We start from the raw sequence: 20,220 nt of genomic DNA, 5'->3' as shown, positions 1-20,220 counted from the left end.
GTAATGTTTTTGTTGTCCACTGGGTGGCATAATTTCAGGTAATAAGGATAATTGAGGAATTATGCAACAGCCTCAAATAATTATCAGAAAACATTTGATGGATGTTGTACATTTTTAACACCGTGAAAATAGCTTGTATTTTACCAATATTCCATCATCGACAGCAAGCGAACTGAGTAATACGTTTTTGGCTGTCAAAATAAAAGTTCCTCGAATATATGGCTCTGAATGAACCTAGCGTCGTCAGTCAGAAGAGGGATAATTCAGATAGCACATGAAGGCAGCTTAAACCCTCCATGTCATAGCGGTACAGTCCGCAGTGTGGAGAGTCTCACCCATCTCCTATCAAATCAAGAACGGGTCTTATAAATTGCTTCTTGTTCCTATCCTGTTAAGCACTTTCTTAAAAAAAGATGTTGGGATGTGTTCTTTCTGTGGGGCTGAAGACGAGTCTGCCCTTCATCTCTTCTGGGACTGTACACACATACAGCAATGTTTTCGAAGGATTTGGGTATTTTTGTATTATTAGAGTTTTTATATTTTATATGAAGATGTTTTACTTGGGTGTCATGGTTTTTTTTTATAAAGGTTTAAAGTGTTATGTGAATAATAATTATAAGTGAATATGTTTTTTTGTTGTTGTTTTTTTTTTTTTTGTCTCCTTTTTGCATTAATAAATAATAAAAAGTCTCACCCTTTTGCAAAAAGTCATAAACGTGTAGTGTTATTTTTATTTTTTTCCCTGTTGGGTCCTAATGACCCCGGTTATTTTTTAAACTCTCGCAATAGGACGATTTAACTGCTATTACACGTTTAAAAATAAATAACAAAAGGGAAGACATTAAGTAACATAAAGTTGGTCTTAACACCTTACTCTGAAATGTGAAATATATTACGGCCACAACGTGTCTATCTTTTAACCTGTAGGCCAACATGTAGGTCATTTCATCCTAACCATTACTAAACACGATCAGTCTGATGCTCAAGCTGTTGATGCTGACATTCTACAGAGTCACAGTGTTTAACAGAATATCATTCAGGTAAATCAAAGAGACGTCTGGCTATATACAAATGTAAATTATTGCACAAATGATAGTTTAAGTCTTTTGTTTATTGTACACATTGTATTTTTCTTACATGCTCAGCCAGTTTACAAGCTAGTTACTTGGTAGCGTTAAAGGAATATTCCGGGCTCAATACAAGTTAAACTCAAATGCAGCATTTGTGTCATAATGTTAAAAAAATAAAATCGTTCCTCCTATTCTTTAAAAAAAGCAAAAATCAAGGTTACAATGAGACACTTACAATAGAAGTCCATGGGGCCAATTTCTGGAGGATTTAAGTGCAGAAATGTGAAGCTCATAATTTTATAAAAGCACTTACATTTATTCTTCTGTTAAAACTCATGTATTATTTGAGCTTTAAAGTTGTTAAAATCATCATTTTACAGTCACTTAAGGGTTTAATGTTTGTTGACATTCATCGTCATGGTAACAAAGTTGTAAAATTGTCTGTAGCTTTACACAGAAAAGGTTAGTAAGAGATTTGATCACACTAAAGTCATGTTAACATGCTTATTGTTTATGTTTTGTGGTTATATTTTTGAAACAGTGAGTATTTGAACGTTTACGAATTGGCCCCATTCACTTCCATTGTAAGTGCCTCACTAGAACCCATATTTTAGCTTTTTTAGGAAAAAAAAAATTGCAAGTTTAAATAATATTTTGTGTAATCAATATATGCTATAAATGCTGTCTACTGAGATTAACTACCACTCAAACCAGTATGTCCATTTATTTATTTATATAGTAAGCAGAAAGTAATAAGGAGGATAAAGTCTGGTTATTATTGTAAAATAAACCCTTTCAGGGTGAAACAAGATCCCTTGAAGTCAGAGTCCTTGATCACTCTGAGAGGTTTTTTTTTTTTTTTGCAATAACGATCAGGTAACTGTACATTATCCTTCCTTACTGAGAACTTTTTATTTTAAAGTGATATAAGTTTTCTATATTACTGATCAAACAGTGCTGCAGTTAGTGGTGTCATCTAAATGGTTATAAATCTGAGTTTTGAACACCAATTTTGCAGTCATTTAAGGTTCTTAACTCACTGCCACAGGGAAATGTAATTAGTGAACTGGAACTACTAAACTGCAAAACACTGTTTATGGGTAGTTTTGTGTCCAGTTCTTCCTAGGGGTAAAATCTGCATTATCTGTCTCTGATTCTTTGTGCTGTAGGGATGGTATCAGGAGGTTCTCTTTCACAGTGGCTGAACTCAGATATTTTCATTGTGTTTGTGGTGGTGCTGTTGCTCCTCTTGCTGGTCATCTTTGCTGTTTTTTGGCTCATGAGAAGGCATCGCTCAAAGAGACCCATCGAGTACTAACACACATACATGCTTACAACAAACACATAATCTCTCCTCCCCACACATTCTCTCTTCTAACTTTATGATGTACTTTATTGATGATTGATCTTGCTCTCTTTTTCTCGAGGAAAATGGCTGAAATAGAGATTATTCCAGTTGATGGTTCAGACAGGGGGAACCTGCCCAGATTTACCCTAAAGATAGTGACTGAGCAGATGCATGCAACAGAGCTAGTAGAGATGTTAACTCGCAGAGGTCATTCTGTTGAGGTTCCTGATCACCATAGCAACCTCTCTGTCTCTGCTGTTAGAGACATGGATGACAGTGAAGGAGAATATAGAGATGCAATAGAGGATTAATAAACCAATAAAACATCTTTGTGTTGATTAAAAATATTTTCAGCACAACCTTGTGTGTCATTAAATATATTAATGAGAAGTTTAAATTTATTTGCATACATCTTGATAATTTTATTTGACATGGACATTGGGATGTGCTAATGATGACAGGTTTTTTTCAGTGTTTTGGAAAGGTGGATGTTTTAATGAGCTGGTGGCAAACACATTCAGTTCACTTTTAGTTTAAATGTTGAACATCTTAAGCATCTATATAACATTTGGTAATTGATTACTCATTTCTGAATGAGTAATTTGAAATTGTGATTTCCAGGCCCTGGAAAGTCATGGTAATTGATAAAACCTTAAAAGAAAATTATAAAATATTGAATCACCTATATAGTTCTCTTAGTGTAAAAGTTGTTCACAAGACATTGCAGTTGTGTCTGATTTGTGAGTGAATTATGATTTTGAGTTGCTTATTTTGAACGAATCGGTTGAATTGTTCACAAATGGGGATTTGGAATTCTGCACGATTCAGTAGAGAAACGATCTGATTTTTTTAAAGTTTTAAATTAATTGGTGAGAAATCATTCAATCCTATAGAGCCTTGACTGTTATTTATGGTCTTCAGAAGATTTTTCAGGAGCTCGCAGGGCTGGAGGCTTCAGGTCCTTTTGAGCTCTGTTCACCACTTCTTTCTGCAAATTTGTATGTATATTAAAAAGTTATCAACTTATCTGGGAGATATGATAATATTAACCATACAAAACTGAGTGTGTAACATACATTTCTTCTGTGATTTCTTCTGTTGGGAAAAAATTGTAAGATATTATCAGCATGTTTATCAAAACATATGATCACACATTTTGGTACTTTAGTATCAGTTAAAAACAAAACTTTTCACTCTCTTAGCCAAGTGTCTGCTTAGTATCTAAATCGGGATATACCATAGGCTTCTATTGTTTTTATACAAAGCTTAATATAATGACTGTAAATTAACTCTAACCTGACAATTTTGTCCCCAGTCTATTGTGATGTACAGACGCACACACACGCACGCACACACACACACACACACACACACACACACACACACACACACACACACACACACACACACACACATTCTTACAAATGTCCCCAAATGTATGCAGGCACACAGTATATACATACTTGTTGTTTCAGCCATTTTGCAGCTTTATCATAAGCTTGAACATTCCTATTGCACTCCAATAATCCTTTATCCTCATGGAACAGACAGTCCAATGTAAGTGTGTTCTCCCTTGTCACAAGTTTACTGCTATCTGACACAATGCACTCAGGGTCAAAATTGTGATGAAGCGCGACTAAAATGGTCGGTTTAATGTCTACGGAGAGTAAGAAAGAGAAGATTGTGAGTTATCCAGTTTATGTAACAGTTTTATATTTAGGAATGTGATGCAATAAGTTCTCATTTGTTACCATTCATTTTACTGACAGCAGCATCAATGTCAGTTCCAGTGCGAGAAACAATTGGAAAGAAAACTAAATTAATATCACTCTCCTTCTCTCCTTTCGCCTTTTTAATAGATGTTGTAGGCCATATCATCCTCTCTTTAATTTTTTTCTTGAATGCCTTAGCAATGTCTTTGACACTTTCTGGTGCTTCGATGGAATATTTCACTGTAAGGCAAAAAGCATATGAGAGGGTCAGGGCCACACAGAAATAGAGAATTACAACTTCACTATACCTCTTTTATTATGTTTATAACTGTTTATACGTTTGAGGTTGAAAAGCTTTCAAGTATAATTACGAATCATTAATTTTACTTCATAGATATGACAGTTAAGTCAGTGAGGCTACTAATACATAAACTCTACTGTCCAGAGCCTACAACAACAACAACGACGTACTACGTCGTAGAATTGACACACTCTTTTCGACCCTAACAATTGTCTATCATTTACTGTGTTTAAGATATAGTGACTTACACGTTGTAAACATTGTAATTTGGTAAGACGACAAAGATCCGCTGCTGAGAGAGAAGACGAGACAGAAATCAGCACAATTCTTGTCACACCTGAGAAAGTTAAACCACCCATTTTAATATATAAGGTTAATATATATAATAGGTTTTGCTTACCTGTTTTTATTCAAATGAGCTACTTTAGTCTGCAAAGTGACAATTCTCTTACCTGAAATGGTCAGACAGGCAGAATGTGAAACTAAAAGTATTTTTTACAAACCACGTCACATCGCCATTTCGAAACTAGCAGAAGTTACGGAAAGAAAGAGTATCAACTGTGCATCATAACTTAATTTTTTTATCTGTACATTACTGGTGTGGTCAAGTGGTCCTCAAGACAAACCTGTGAAGAATCAGTGGAGACTGAAGGTTGGATTCGTAATATATTCGTAATAAGGTTTATTAATTCTCCTAACACAAGATGGCGTCAGTTTGTCTGCCGAGTAGGATAATACTAGACGGTGGAGGATCATTATCAAAATATGGTGTCAAACATGCCCTTGACTTTTCAGTCATGAAAGAGATTTCATTATATAAATCATTATAATCATCATTATATAAACTAACCTTTATTAAATAAAACAATATGGTCTGACTAATTATTTTTTTTTATTATTTATTTGGGGAAAATATTTTTTAATTTGTCAATTGCCTGATGAAAAACAAACAAAAAAAAAAAAAAACACTGTTCCCTTGAACTGGTACACCACTTCTATAACATTTACAGTTATTTATGTGTTTGTTTATTTATTTATTTTTTATAAAATTTGTTTTCTCAGGTCAAGCATTAGTGCATGGCCTAACAAGTGTGGAAGAAAGCAAAACAAAATTAGCAATTAATAATTTAAATGATTAAAAAAGACTGTTTGTCCCTTGATTTCATGTCACTGGTGTTATCAATTATAAAAACGTATATTTTGAACATACAAAAAGTTGTGGAATGAAGGTCAAAGATCAGAGGAAGAAGAGGCTGCTCTAATGTGCATACAGGGATGTTGCAAAAGTTATTCTTCTTAACTGTATTTTTTTCACATGGTTCATTTAAATATGTCACTGGTGTTACACTATTTAATGTTCATGTGAAATATTTGTATTGAAAAAAAAATATTAATAATGTTATGATTTATTGGTTTTAGTCTTTTCAGTGGTGTATGCTTTTTGTTGCTATTGACATCATCTTAAAAAAGTAATCTTTTAAGGGAATTTGTCACTGGTGTTATCATCAATTGTGTTACAACCTTTGCTTCATTTGTAATAACAAAATTTAATAATAAAATAAAGAACAACAGTCAAGATGTAATTTATGAATGAAAATAATGTCAAGATATATAAAAAAAATTGTCAAGATGTGAAACAATTGTCATCCTCAGCTTTTATGGACAAAAACTGAACTGAGTTGAAAAACGGATTGTCAATTTGTTTTCTTTTTTGAAAATGACCCAGGAAATTATATAACTTTGACAGTGAAAATACAGTCTACTATGATCCTAACAAACACATTAATTAAAAAATAATTTGATAAGTTTAGAGAGGCAAGAGAGAAAAAACTCAGATACAAAATTTCTTTATTTAGATTATTCTTTTAGTACAAGACAATGAGAAGGGGGTATTTTGATCATATTTAGTGTGATGATAAATTCAGGAATATGCTAACTATTCTGTGGATGCATGAAAACATAATAATGAAGAGTTTGACAGTGAGGTAGCATTCACAATTACAAATGGTTGTGAAAACATGCCTGTAGTTGATGTTATCTATTACTTTGTTTATTACAAGAGAAATTAGTACTATATTCATACTATACAATACTATATCCCATTTATTTTCTGTGAATTATGCTGAATTATCTATCACAGGCGTGTAAGCATACAAAATATACATTCTATATCTTACTCAAGATGGCGCTGTTGGGATTGAATTGATTTACAGGTGAAACTCGAAAAATTAGAATATCGTGCAAAAGTTCATTAATTTCAGTAATTCAACTTAAAAGGTGAAACTAATATATTATATAGACTCATTACAAGCAAAGTAAGATATTTCAAGCCTTTATTTGATATCATTTTTATGATTATGGCTTACAGCTTATGAAAACCCCAAACTCAGAATCTCAGAAAATTAGAATATTACATGAAATCAATAAAAAAAAAAAAAAAAAAAAAAAGGATTTTAAATACAGAAATGTCAGCCCTCTGAAAAGTATAATCATGCATATGTACTCAGTACTTGGTTTGGGCCCCTTTTGCATTAATTACTGCCTCAATGCGGCGTGGCATGGATGCTATCAGCCTGTGGCACTGCTGAGGTGTTATGGAAGACCAAGATGCTTCAATAGTGGCCTTCAGCTCTTCTGCATTGTTTGGTCTCATGTCTCTCATCTTTCTCTTGGCAATGCCCCATAGATTATCAATGGGGTTCAGGTCAGGCGAGTTTGCAGGCCAATCAAGCACATTAATACCATGGTCATTGAACCAGGTTTTGGTACTTTTGGCAGTGTGGGCAGGTGCCAAGTCCTGCTGGAAAATGAAGTCAGCATCTCCATAAAGCTTGTCTGCTGAAGGAAGCATGAAGTGCTCTAAAATGTCCCGGTAGACGGCTGCGTTGACTCTGGACTTAATAAAGCACAGTGGACCAACACCAGCCGATGACATGGCTCCCCAAACCAACACAGACGGTGGAAACTTCACACTGAACTTCAAGCATCTTGGATTGTGTGCCTCTCCATTCTTCCTCCAGACTCTGGGACCTTGCTTTCCAAATGAGATGCAAAATTTGCTCTCATCAGAAAAGAGGACTTTGGACCAATGAGCAACAGACCAGTTCTTTTTTTCTTTAGCCCAGGTAAGACGCTTCTGACGTTGTTTGTTGTTCAGGAGCGGCTTGACAAGAGGAATACGACATTTGAAGCCTCAGTCCACTCCTTGTGAAGCTCCCCCACACATATGAATGGCCTTTTCCTGACAATCCTCTCCAGGCTACGGTCATCCCTGCTGCTTGTGCACCTTTTTCTTCCACACTTTTCCCTTCCACTTAACTTTCTATTAATGTGCTTTGATACAGCACTTTGAGAACATCCAACTTCTTTTGCAATTAACTTTTGAGGCTTTCCCTCCTTGTGGAGGGTGTCAATGATGGTTTTCTGCACAACTGTCAGGTCAGCAGTCTTCCCCATGATTGTGAATTCAACTGAACCAGACTGAGAGACCATTTAAAGGCTCAGGAACCCTTTGCAGGTGTTTAGCTGATTAGAGTGGGACACTTTGAGCCTACAATACTGAACCTTTTCACAATATTCTAATTTTCTGAGATTCTGAATTTGGGGTTTTCATAAGCTGTAAGCCATAATCATCAAAATTATATCAAATAAAGGCTTGAAATATCTTACTTTGCTTGTAATGAGTCTATATAATATATTAGTTTCACCTTTTAAGTTGAATTAATGAAATTAATGAACTTTTGCACGATATTCTAATTTTTCGAGTTTCACCTGTATATTTGACATTGCCATTTGATAAAGAATCAACATGGAAGTAAACTTATAGCCTACTGTTTATACAACACAGGAACAGTATGATATGAATATTGTCATTTGGGTGTACTATTAAAATTCTGTAAGTTGTGCATCTAAAAAGTGCCTGAGAAAATACTTATATGTAACTTATGTGTAGATTCATGTATTTGTTATGTGTTGCTCAATACATGTTTGACAGCTAGTTGTGTTTAATTAAATTTCAGTGGGAAAGTAATGAATCCTGTTCAAGATTTGTTGCATTATCTCTTTGATATGAAAAATAAAACATCTAAATATACAAAAATGTATTATTCTACATATTTCTAATTGTCTTGAAAATATTTAAAAATGTTACAATATCTGGGCATTTTGTAGATCGATTTTGATAGATATACGTGCTGGGTCATACAGAATGTGTAAGAGTGTTTGGTGAAAGTCATATTTTGGAGAAAAATCACAGAGCCTGAATAATGAAGCACTGATCCATGCACTCAACCAGCACTTGTGTGTGTGTGTGTGTGTGTGTGTGTGTGTGTGTGTGTGTGTGTGTGTGTGTGTGTGTGTGTGTGTGTGTGTATAAATATATATTCATATTTGGGGAGTAATACATGTAACGGAAACACGTATTTAAAATACAAAATACAAGTAACTGTATTCCACTGCAGTTACAATTTAAATCACTGGTAATTCGAATACAGTTACATTCAAAAACAATTTGATTACTGACGAGAGTACTTTGCATTTTATTGTAATTTGTTTCATTTAATATTTAATTACGAAAAAATGTTAACATATAAATTATGCGATCCAAAGTGCATTTAAGCAGCGGTGAAAAACTTTCTTAGACAGACAGAGAAGTAAGTTTGAAGTTTGGAGCAGAAGAAATAGAAATAAATCTTGTGTAAATGATCAGATTTACACTAAGCTAAAATGTAAAATCCATTTTTACATGCACATGTTATCAATCATGATCATATTTTTGTTATCAAGAAAATTCAGGTTGGATCATAATTTCTTTTTTCTAGTAAGACCTTTGATATTAAGGCAAAAATCGTATTCTTGATAATAATATTTCTAAAATACTTAAAACAAGATTTGTTTTATTTGATTTATCTTGTTTTAGAAACAACACTGCATAAGATATTTACGTTTTACAGAGAATGCATTTTTAACATGTGTATTTTGTCTTACTGTACTGGCAGAGTTTTATAGTCAAAACAAGTGAAAAAATCTACCAGTGCTGAAGAAGTAATTCAAAGTATTTAGAAAAAGTTACTGACCTTGAGTAACGGAATATGTTACAAATGACATTTTACAGAAAGTATTCTGTAATCTGCAGTGGAATACATTTCAAAATTAACACTCCCAACCTTGTATATATATATAAATATATAATATTTTATATATATAAAAAAAACTGGGGCAGTGGTGGCTCAGTAGTTAAGGCTCAGGGTTACTGACCAGAAGGTCAGGGGTTATAAAATGCATTACACCCTAATGTGAGGGGTGTACTCACTTTTGAGCACAAAAATAGAAGAGGATGGCACATCCTGTTTTGCGTTGACCAAGATCAGAAAGTTTACATGACTTCCCTCAGGACGTCATTTTGTTCACAAGGTGGAGCTCTGATCTCACTGATGTAGGCATACTATATTATCACGAGACACTTCCAATTATTTTCTAAGAACACACTGCCAATTTTGCATGATAATAATATCGATTATATACACCAGCGATACGTCGAAATGTATGTAAATATGAAGTATCATAATGCTCATACTGCATTATGATACTTCATAAAGACTGTAGTGTAGCAGATGTGTCTAAAGACAGCCTGATTCTGCAGTCTGAATGAATCTTTCTGCTTGTGTTATGCTCGAAATACAGAGTTGTTGATGTTTAAGCCTACACTGACTTACCACATGGTGTCCTCAGAGGCCTAACTCTCGCACACAGACCAGAGACGACTGAGGGGATGCGGTGTTGTTGTTTTTTGAAGGGGTAATGGCTGCTTAGGAGTCTTGGGGACCAGGCTGTAGGTTCACTGTTCACACTCATGTGTATTATCATCATTTTTGAGGCTTGGCAGGTGGCTTATCCATGGAAGTCATATTAGTAAGGACATCTCAAATGCAATGGTTTTTATATGGAGGTGATGCTATTTTCTAAACCCTCACACAAAACCTGCTAATATCAGTAGATTTAAAGGAAAGCATGATTTTGCAGATTTATAAGCCTTTTTTTTTTTTTTTTTTTTACTAGTTCGTATTTCACTCAATTACTGAGGACATTTAAAACATTTTGTGACCTCACAAGTATTTCTACTTTCTTTTGACCATTGTTTTTTATACTGAGCTAATGAAACCGCACCAGCAGGGCTTTTTCTAGCTACAAGCGGTATAAGTGGCCGCTTTGGGTCCCCGAACCACCAGGGGGCCCCACAAAGCAAGGTAATTTATTTATTTAATAGGCTATTCTAAAAACTTTGAGTAAGACTGCTCGTTATCTAGTTATTTTTTGTAAAAAAAAAAATTATTAATACTTGGCCAGAGTAGGTCAGCGAGTATTGACGCTGACTACCACCCCTGGAGTCGCACAATGTGCCAGATGATAAGATGTGCGGATTGACTGTCTCAGAAGCGGAGGCAAATGAGACTCGTCCTCTGCCACCGTGATTTAAGTGAGTAACCACGCCATCACAAGGACCTACTAGTGGGAATTGGGCATTCCAAATTGGGGAGAAAAGGGGATACAAAATTTAAATAAATTAATACTTTGGTAATTTTTTTGCGTTTTGTGTTGTTAACCATGAAGTTGATTTCATTCCAACTGATGGCAAAGTTGAAAAAAGACACAAGACACAGTTTCAGTCTGTCATTCTTTTTCATCTTTTTTTTTTTTTTTAAAATTGCAGTGACATTGTCTTAATCACAGGCAATAATCAATAAGGTATTTCTGAATTTAACAGACATTCTACTATATCCATACCATACAGTCTCCCCTGCCCACGCAAGCCCAGCATTTCCGCTTATTCACAGAACTAAACAGCAGCTCACAGCCTAATAACTCTTGCATTAAACCCCTTTATACACCATTGTCATTGAATTTTTCTTAGCATTAGATATACAGAATAACAGATCAACTTAGTACCTTTACACAGACCCGTGATTGTGCATATCAGACCCTTTTTTCCTAACAGTTGGCAGGTACTAAAGACACAATAAAGGATTTCTTTTCTTTTTTCTGGACTATATATACATAGTCCTTACCTACAGTATACATATGACCTTGGTTGTATTTCTACATCACTTAATACCATGTAATATTTTCTGCAAAGAAAGACTGGGTATACAATTATCTACACCAAATCAGACACCCGTCAATCTGGGAAAAAAAGAAGGAAAAAAAAAGAAGGAAATAAATCCCACTGCTCTAGAATGCAGAAACTTCAAACATAATTCCCAATGTTTTAGAATAAAAAGCATAATTTTTACAGCTGCCGTGTATTAAATAAGAGCTAATACAGACAATAAGGCAATCAAAATAGAGTAAATATATAGAATAAAACAGAATAATCAAAAGCGCTTTGCAATTGGAGTGGACAGAAACACATATGCACGCCCGCACACACACACACACATGCAAACACAGTTCATGTTTGAGATGCTGTCTTTGTTTTTGTCATGAACTCCCCATGAGGTGGATTTAAAAAAGGCATATGTCCAGTTTAAGGAGACATAATTAAGCCCACCCTACAGTACCATCATAATCACCACCTGTTGTTGCTCTGTTCATTTTAATTCTTAGTAGAGATTATGAGGTATGTGGACAATTGTATTATTACATTATGTTGCATGTATTACACATTAAACAACATGTACTGTTTATAATATGTATAACCTAAGATCGAGGCGGCTCTTATTTTTACATGATAGAAAAGGCATTTATTTAACACTATAAGGCTTCATAATGTTAATTCCTTTAAAATGAAGGCAGCTGTATAACTATGTAAAATATGAGTTTACATTAGCATATCTTAGTAATAGAAAATATGTAGATTGTGCAGGCAAAAGAGAAAAATATCTGGTACTAAATCTGGTATTAAAAAGCAGAAATGTTTTGCTTTATGAGATCACTCATTTTCTTCATTGAATGACATGGCACTCAAACAGGATAATTTCGACAAATGATTATTGTTAGTTACATTCACAACACTAAATGAAACTGTAGGATAATTAGAAAATTACAGAAGCCATTAAAATGAATAGTAAAAGTTAAAACAGGTGCTTAAAAATATATTTTTAAAAAATACTTTAAAAAAAGAACAGCCGTGCTACGTTTCAGCAATGTGAAGAGACAGGTACCCCTGTATAGAACACATAAAAAGACCCTGTTCCCTTGTAACTGTCACTTTTAAGTTGCAATAATGAAACATAATAATCAAAAGCTGATAACACTAGAGCACATTCACTATTAAGGGGTGAGTTAAGTGTGTGTAAGTGTGTCTATGTAAAATCTCAGTAAGCATAGAAGTGTAAATACTAAATACCAGTCAGAGAAACAACATCAACCGGTCAGACAGAGAGAGAAATATGATGACAGATATACTCAAATTTATAGAGTAGGTTGTAGGTCAGTCTGCTGATATGCAAACTTGCATTTTAGTTTTAATTCTAAATGTGTGTGTGAGAGTATGAAGAAAACTGGGGATGACAAAAAAACAATATTACTACCCTGGTTTTACTGCATGGACAATTCTCTCTCTCTCTCTCTCTCTCTCTCTCACACACGCTCAATACTGTTGATCAGACTGCTCTCAGGTATCTGATTTTGTGCTCCCAGCCATCTGATGCCACCATGCTCAGATAAACATATGAATCCACAGATCTCTCATTGTATGTGTGTGTGTGTGTGAATGTTAGTGCAGCTCTTTTTAACTGAACTGAGGCACAGCATGGCTGAGGCTTAGACGACTGATATCACAGAATTACACACACATACACGCTAATACAGCACAGTAAGGCAATCTGATTATACAAACTACAGCAAATAAAGCTCTTCTTCCTAACAAATAGTATTTCCTCTCTCTCTCTCTATCTCTCTCTCAAACTCCAATCTGTCTTTTGACTTTGTTCAGGATACCTTACGCTGAGCAACACAAAGGAACGGGCAAAGCAAGAAAAATAACAAAGCATTTTTCTTTTACAGAGCATATCAAGACCTGTGTAAAAATGTCTACAATAAAAAATGAGGCACTTTAAAAAAAAATGCTGTATTTATATATATGTAGATAGATTTATTCTCAATAATATTATGTCTGCTATATATTTTTAATCTATCTTTATACTATTTAACATCTCTTTTACAATACTTTAAAGTTTGTGATAGAGGGAAATAGAATATCATTGGCTCCATTGTCTCCTGGTTGGCAGTCAAGATTCGCAGTGGCCATTCATGACTGGCTGAATGACCTTTCCGTCTCTGTCTTCTCTGGTGGACATGACCAATAGTCTTTTGGCACAAATGTTAGTTTGATTGAACTAATGGAAACTAATGAGAGTAAATGTTGTTGTGAGGCAAGGGCAGTTAAGTATCCACTGCAGAGGGATTTGGGCAATCGCACCATTTTTCACAACACATCAGGTGCACACACAGACAAACACTCCTGCCGGAAGGACAAACGTTGACTGCGTCTCCATCTTGTTTTGACTGCAGGAACACATTAACAATCTGCAAAAAGATAGGAAAAAAACAGACAGAGATATTTTATTAAGCATTCTTAAGACAATCCCAGTGGACTACTTGCACTGAGCTTCATGTCGTGCTTCTGCTTTTAAATAGTTCTGCTCACTAGCTTCCAGTTATATGTGATTGCAATAACCTAGTTTCCATCCACTTTTCATGTTGTTTTGTTAGCGATAAAGTGAAAATACGTAAATAATTTTGAAATTAAATTTGTTCTCCATGGTACATAACAGAGATTCTTACATTCCTTCAAGAGTGGTTGGATGGAGGTCTTACTCCATCAACGCTTAAGGTCTATTAAGGTCTAACGAACATATAGGCATTTCACATCCCAGAGGCTGGCTCTTCTATAGGCAGACATGATCTGATCATAAAGTTCCTTAGAGGAGCGAGGTGCTTGAACCCCCTCGCCCTGCTACGGTTCCAACATCGGACCTAAATCTGGTGCTGAGGGCGCTCATGAGTCCCCCCCCCCAGAACCATTGGAATCCTTTGAGTTACGTGTGCTCTCCTTAAAGAAGGCACTGCTGTTGGCTCTGGCCTCAGTCAAACGGGTAGGTGATATACAGGTGCTGATTTTAGGGTATGATGTTACATAGTGCAGCATGATGGGACTCTTCACTGCAATGTCTCGTGAAATTAATCGATAGGGAAAGTCTCAGGTTACGCATGTACTGTATCTTTGGTTCCCTGTGTGAAGGGAACGGGACATTGCAAACTTGGGCACACTACTACTTCATAGTTTCGAGGTACGAATGATGCGTTATTGTCATTCAGTCAGAAAATTCTGAAGAAATGGTGTGTGTGTGCCCGCCTATATAGAGCATATGCACACCTAAAAGGGTCAAAAGTCTCAAACACCATTGCCAATCATAAGACTGCCTTTATTATACAAGGGCTTCAAGTAGGTCATGGAAAAGGAATTCCCCAAAGCGTTTCACTGCAATGTCTCATTCCCTCCATCTCAGGGAACCAAGGTTAGATGTTTTGGTTTATCATAAACGAAATCTGCCCTTAACAGTTTCCATACAGAAATATGTGTATATCGGTAATTCTGTACTTTTTGCCTCACAGATGTCCCTAACCCCCCCCCCCCCAACAAAATACTCTCCCCATTTGGGTAAAATAAATGTAGTCAGAAGACAAGGAATTGCAATCAAAAGGGAACAGCTGCCCTTCTGATAGGACTGTAATATTGGTCCTGATGTTGCGCCTATTGCAGGTTGCCACCGATTTAACACATCTTTGTTCATAGAAATTATATGTTTTTTGTATTGTGGGCTAATTCCATGACTGCCATCTATTATTTTGAATGGTGTGAAAAAACAACTTTAATAAATAAATGGATGGCTACCACGATGAAATGAATCACAAAGAGTGGACATTCATATGTTCTCCATGCACTTGTCGATGACAGGTGCAAGAGAAATATTTCTGTTGGCACTCCTGGAAGTGTCATGACGCAGATGTGTTTGCAGCATCGGACCTGAGCAGGTATGCCATTAAGACAAATCCATAACAGTCTGAGTAATGCTTCATGTACAATAAATTGGCTTTCAAGGATGTCTACCTTGTCGTCATGATTAACAAATGCTAACGATTGGGGTAAATTCTGTCATGTGACACTATAATTTTGCATTAATGTCAATTTTCTAGACAAAAAGTGTTTCCAAACCAGTTTTTGTGACATTTGAAGTATCAGCATAGAGTTTATGCACTAGAGTTAAATGGAAAAATATTATGTCGACACATTATGTCAATTTGCATTTCCATCAGCTATATCGGTAATCTTTTTGATGTGGTACACTTTTTGTCACAAAAAACCCTTGGATGGAAACGTAGATAATGTCTGCCTTCCTATGAATAAATCTCTGCATTTAGGTGTGTTGAACACTGACTCCATAGTATGGTTAGGGGAAGGTGTAGGGGTAGTCTTTAGGGAAAGGTATCAGTGACTCCCTACAATGGTTAGCATTAGGGGTGGATGAAGTGGTGGGCTTTAGAAATAGGGACCAATCAGGTAGAGGGGAGAAAGATTTCGTCACAACACCGGAAACATCACAGAAGCTGTTGTGCAAGTAGTCCATAATAAGGTCCTCTTTTGTCAGCATTTATTGGGCAAAAAAATCCTCCTAAATGGAATGGTTCACCCAAAAAGGACAATTATGTCATGATTTACTCACCCTCACAAGGAAATGTTAGGCAGAATGTCACTATTTACAGCATCTCAATTGAATGGTGACTGAGGATGCCATTATGTGTAACATCTTTTGTGAGCTGCAGTATTTTGTGTGTCACAGAAGAAAGTCATGCAAGTGAGTAAATGATGACAGAATTTTTATTTTGGGTGAACTATCCCATTAAGATTCCATAACGACACTACTGATGATATGGACACATTTCACACCTTTGACAAGGGTCACATGATGACAGGTAAAATAATATATAGACATTAAACCATTAAAAAAAGCTAATAACTTAAGAGGTTAAAGTGGAGTGGCACTGCAGTTACCACAGTGGCATTTATTTTTAATTTTTTTTATCACGTTTCCAAAGATTATTTGTGCCATACATATGCGTTTGTGTTTTGCTTTCGTTTTTTATATGTCTGTTGTCACAACTGATGTGTTCACAAGCTCAAGGTAGTAAACACAAAATAACAATGTAATAATGGAAAAGTTTACAAAGTCATCTTTAGCATTGCCTTCAGATTTCAGGTGTCTCGGTCATTGGAGGACACTGGTGACAGTATTTTGCTTGCCATAACTGGTCACAGCCTCATACTTTTAGTCTTAATGTTATTACAAACAGCATACCACAGGATAACATAGTCACAGAGGCACCAAGCCACTTTCAGTTTAGTCTACAGGCCATAGACGGAGGACAAAAATCCAGATATGCACACACACTCAGTGGAACAAATACAGTACACACTTGAAAACGAAATAGACAGTAATGATAATTGTGTCATCAGAAACTCATTATCATTAATTCTTTCTGTTTAGTCAAGAGTCTCTTTTCTTCCTCTCTGTAAATCTTTCTATTCTTTCTAAAAGTTTGCTATTTCTGTCCATTTGACTGCCAGTATTTCTTTGTGTGCATTTACAGTTCTGTCTGTCTGAGTACACAAACCTGCTGTCCTATTCCTGGTGCCCACTTGCATACTCACGTCTGTCTATATGCATAAAAAGGCCAGACGGGGTCACAGTCAAAGATGTAGTGGAGTGTGTGAACAGCCTACACTCTAGTCAGAGGCACTTCACACAGCATGCACACTGCAAACATTCCACCCTGTGTGAAAGTGAGAATAAACTCACACACAGCAAACATTTCGCCCTGTGTGAAAGTGAATGTAAGCTAACAGACAACAACATTTTCACCCTGTCTAAATGTGTGTTCTCACTGCACAGAAATAAGCAGGGTCATTCTAAGGAAACAGTGTCATTTGTGCCTGAATAATTTAATATATAATTTAATTTGAACAGGTCACTGCTAAACATTTGACATCATTTTTCTCCTACCTACCCATTTTCTAATAACAATGGCTCATAGCTTTCTATGTGTAAGGTTACCAACCTGAGATCCTTTTCTAAGTGCATTTCCCAAAAATGCATTTAACATGAAGACCTTTATGTGCATGAATGTGCTTTGTGTCAGGGGCGAAAATTTCATCAAAATGTTGGGGGGGGGGACAATAAACGTAACAATTCTCAAGAGCAAATTTTGAAGGGGACACCAAGGTTTTTTTTGTTGTTGCCCCATTTGCATTTGTATTATTTTAATTCTTAAACAATTATTTTAAGAATATATCATTATATTATTTACAATACACATATTTTAATGATATTTTAGGGGGGACAACCCTCAAACCATAGCACAGAACGTGAACACTAAGTGCAGGGACAAAGAAAAATTCTAAATAGCATTTTCTGGGGGAAAAATACATAGATATATATTTTTTCTAAGTAATCTATTAAGATGAATGTATATTCACCGATCACTCAACAAATCTATCAAATAATGAGACTAAGTGTAGTGTCCTGTTAATTCATTCAGTACTACACCATGGGGAAACACATGAGACACAAATTGCACAAAAAAAGTGCTGCATAACAGAGCATCACAGTTGCTTGAAAATAATACAATTTCTATTGATTTATTTTTGTTAGTAGTAGTAGTAGACTGTTTTCAGTGTATGTGTCAGAATCCTGTCACTTTGTCAGTCATGTTTTTAGTGGTGACTGGATCCTGACACTCATGTTCTGTGTTTGTGCTTTCATGTTCGGAGAGAGGTGTCTGGGTCCTGACTCAGCCTAGTTCGGTTTCTGTTCTGGTTCGGGATTCGAACACTCATGCTCCATGTCTCGTCTTTTGTGAGTGCATGTCTATGGGTTCAGTCCTCTTGCCATGCGCTCTTCTGTCAGTCTTGTGTGTTGTGTGAATGCACATGGCTGTGTTTGGTCCTTTATCGCCATGTGCATTCGTGTCTATTTACGTCTCGTGTTAACACATGGCTTTGTGTTTGTCTGCCATGTGCTTCCCTGACTCCGCCTCCTCGTTGCCCTCATCACTCTCCCTAATTGTCTTTACCTGTTCCTCATGTGACCTACCTGTATATATATATTGTGCTCCTTTTCCTCTTTTGTTTTTTCGAATAGTTTTTTTCTCATGTTGTCATGTTTTCAGTCTGTGTTTTGTTGCACTGTCTCCAGTTCAGTTTGTAATTAGTTTTTCAGTTTAATTTCTTAAGTTTAAGTTGTTTTTTCTCTTTAGTTGTTTTCCCCCTTGAGAGTGTTTTGTTCCCCGTCTGTCACTCACTCGACGTTGTGTTGAATGAAGCCACACTAGGGGTCTTACTTGAAGGCCTCGGTTACCTCTGAACTTGAGAAAAAGCCAATGAGAAATTGGCAGACAGAATTTGCATGTCCCTCCCTCGGACAAACGGGTATAAAAGGGAATCATGCCAGAGCCCCTGGGCACTTTGACAGCGCTTCTGAAAGAGATATTTTCTCTCACTAAAAGAGTTTAATTTATCTAAAAGAGCACACACAGCAGGCGTTGAATGTCCTTTTCAGGACACATCTTTTTAAAGATACCCACCTAGTTCCTGGATGCGGTCGATATCTCTCCGCTCCTGACGGTCATAGATGCTGCCTCGTGTGTCTGGGCCGAGATCACACTGAGGCGGCATTTGTGGATGGTTCTTGTTCTCACTGCGAGAACTTAACCATGGCAACGTTGCGGCTATCCTTCCTAAAAAGGAACGGAACTCCAGCCGCCCCCCACATCGCTCCTTCGCACAGGATTGAGGATGACCCGGCTGGCGATGGAGGCGATTTGGTGATGGTAGCGGGCTCGGTTTCGCCGGGTAAATCCCCACGAACCCCCCGGCACGCTTGTTGACTTCTGTCCGGGCTGGAGGTGAGAGCGGCTCACCTCACGGCCAATCTGACTACTCGACCATTAGACAAACTGATGGAGGGAATGAGACTTCTGTCCCCACGGCCATGACACGGTACCGAGCCAATGTAACGTCTGAACATTATTCTCGGCTCCTCAGTGCAAAACCTGAATGGACAGACGCACGATTCCCTCCTTTTATACCCGTATGTCCGGGGAAGGGACATGCAAATTCTGTCTACCAATTTCTCATTGGCCTTTCTCAAGTTCAGAAGTAACCGAGGCCTTCTAGAAAGACCACTAGTGTTGCTTCAATCGACACAACCTATCATTCCGTCCATCAGGGAACGGAGGTTACAATAGTAACCTAGACATTTTCCCTGTTTGTATTACTTACTTATTGAATCTTAATTTTTTCCTCATTCCTGATGAAATCCAGGACAGTATGATCCAAGTAGCAAACTATGAGCACATGTAAACTATATATTTATCTCATTAAATCACAGCCTTTGTAGTTTAATAATCACAGTAGGACATAACATGATTTAAATTTGTGCACTAAGTGTTTACGGTCAGATGGTATCGGTTTATGATATCAGAGCATTTTTAGGAGTAGAAGTACATGAGCGCAGTATCATACCCAGTATCATGTCATCCCGAATTTATTAATTTGACAGATGTACAGTAAATTAAACATTTTACATGTAAATGTGCTCCCTTAAACCCCTGACCTTGGCATTGCTAGAGCCACGCTCAACCAGTTGAGCGATACAGAATAGTGCAACAGAATTTGTGAAATATATCCTTTCTGTAGACCAGGGGATTCCCAGACTTTTTGTCAGCTGAACC

At 36.4% G+C, this 20,220-nt stretch overlaps 3 protein-coding genes across 6 annotated transcripts in view; 1 reads left to right on the top strand and 2 right to left on the bottom strand.

Moving 5' to 3' along the window:
• Nucleotides 1–1,193: 1,193 nt before the first annotated feature.
• On the top strand, nucleotides 1,194–2,758 carry si:dkey-111e8.4 (uncharacterized protein LOC793802 homolog). Its single transcript, XM_052110518.1, has 2 exons — nucleotides 1,194–2,381; nucleotides 2,498–2,758. Exons 1-2 carry the CDS (start codon nucleotides 2,242–2,244, stop codon nucleotides 2,727–2,729), a joined length of 372 nt encoding a protein of 123 aa, XP_051966478.1. The 5' UTR covers nucleotides 1,194–2,241; the 3' UTR covers nucleotides 2,730–2,758.
• Nucleotides 2,759–2,818: 60 nt separating this feature from the next.
• si:dkey-111e8.5 (uncharacterized protein LOC566993 homolog) lies at nucleotides 2,819–5,158 on the bottom strand. Of its 4 annotated transcripts, none has more exons than XM_052110507.1 (7): nucleotides 5,058–5,158; nucleotides 4,832–4,883; nucleotides 4,680–4,723; nucleotides 4,170–4,370; nucleotides 3,882–4,075; nucleotides 3,495–3,513; nucleotides 2,819–3,406 (listed from the first exon to the last, which is right to left on the bottom strand). In XM_052110507.1, coding segments are annotated over exons 3-7 (429 nt in total). In that variant the 5' UTR covers nucleotides 4,693–4,723; nucleotides 4,832–4,883; nucleotides 5,058–5,158; the 3' UTR covers nucleotides 2,819–3,404. The 4 variants fall into 4 exon arrangements, with proteins under 4 accessions (XP_051966467.1, XP_051966459.1, XP_051966452.1 ...); XM_052110499.1 differs by having other exon boundaries at nucleotides 4,832–4,957; nucleotides 5,058–5,149; XM_052110484.1 differs by having other exon boundaries at nucleotides 2,820–3,406; nucleotides 4,680–4,720.
• Nucleotides 5,159–11,109: 5,951 nt separating this feature from the next.
• Nucleotides 11,110–20,220, bottom strand: part of si:ch211-284e13.4 (insulin receptor substrate 1-B) — a 43,680-nt gene continuing 34,569 nt past the window's right edge. Inside the window, exon 3 of the mRNA XM_052106754.1 lies at nucleotides 11,110–13,956. Coding sequence (XP_051962714.1) covers nucleotides 13,949–13,956 — 8 coding nt within the window. The 3' untranslated portion in view covers nucleotides 11,110–13,948. The remainder of the gene's footprint in view (nucleotides 13,957–20,220) is intronic.

The sequence above is a fragment of the Xyrauchen texanus genome, chromosome 3, assembly GCF_025860055.1.
Source record: "Xyrauchen texanus isolate HMW12.3.18 chromosome 3, RBS_HiC_50CHRs, whole genome shotgun sequence".
Lineage (NCBI taxonomy): Eukaryota > Metazoa > Chordata > Actinopteri > Cypriniformes > Catostomidae > Xyrauchen > Xyrauchen texanus.
The sequence above is the reverse complement of the archived record's forward strand: the minus strand, read 5'-3'. Positions and strand labels throughout refer to the sequence as shown.

Excerpts from the sequence above, each read along its gene's own strand:
- si:dkey-111e8.5 (XM_052110507.1), bottom strand. Across the intron at positions 4,076-4,169 it reads TGCTGTCAGTAAAATGAATG|ACATTAAACCGACCATTTTA; the intron begins GTAACAAATGAG and ends TACTCTCCGTAG.
- si:dkey-111e8.4 (XM_052110518.1), top strand. The coding sequence starts at position 2,242 with ATGGTATCAGGAGGTTCTCTTTCACAGTGGCTGAACTCAGATATTTTC. Across the intron at positions 2,382-2,497 it reads CGCTCAAAGAGACCCATCGA|GAAAATGGCTGAAATAGAGA; the intron begins GTACTAACACAC and ends CTTTTTCTCGAG.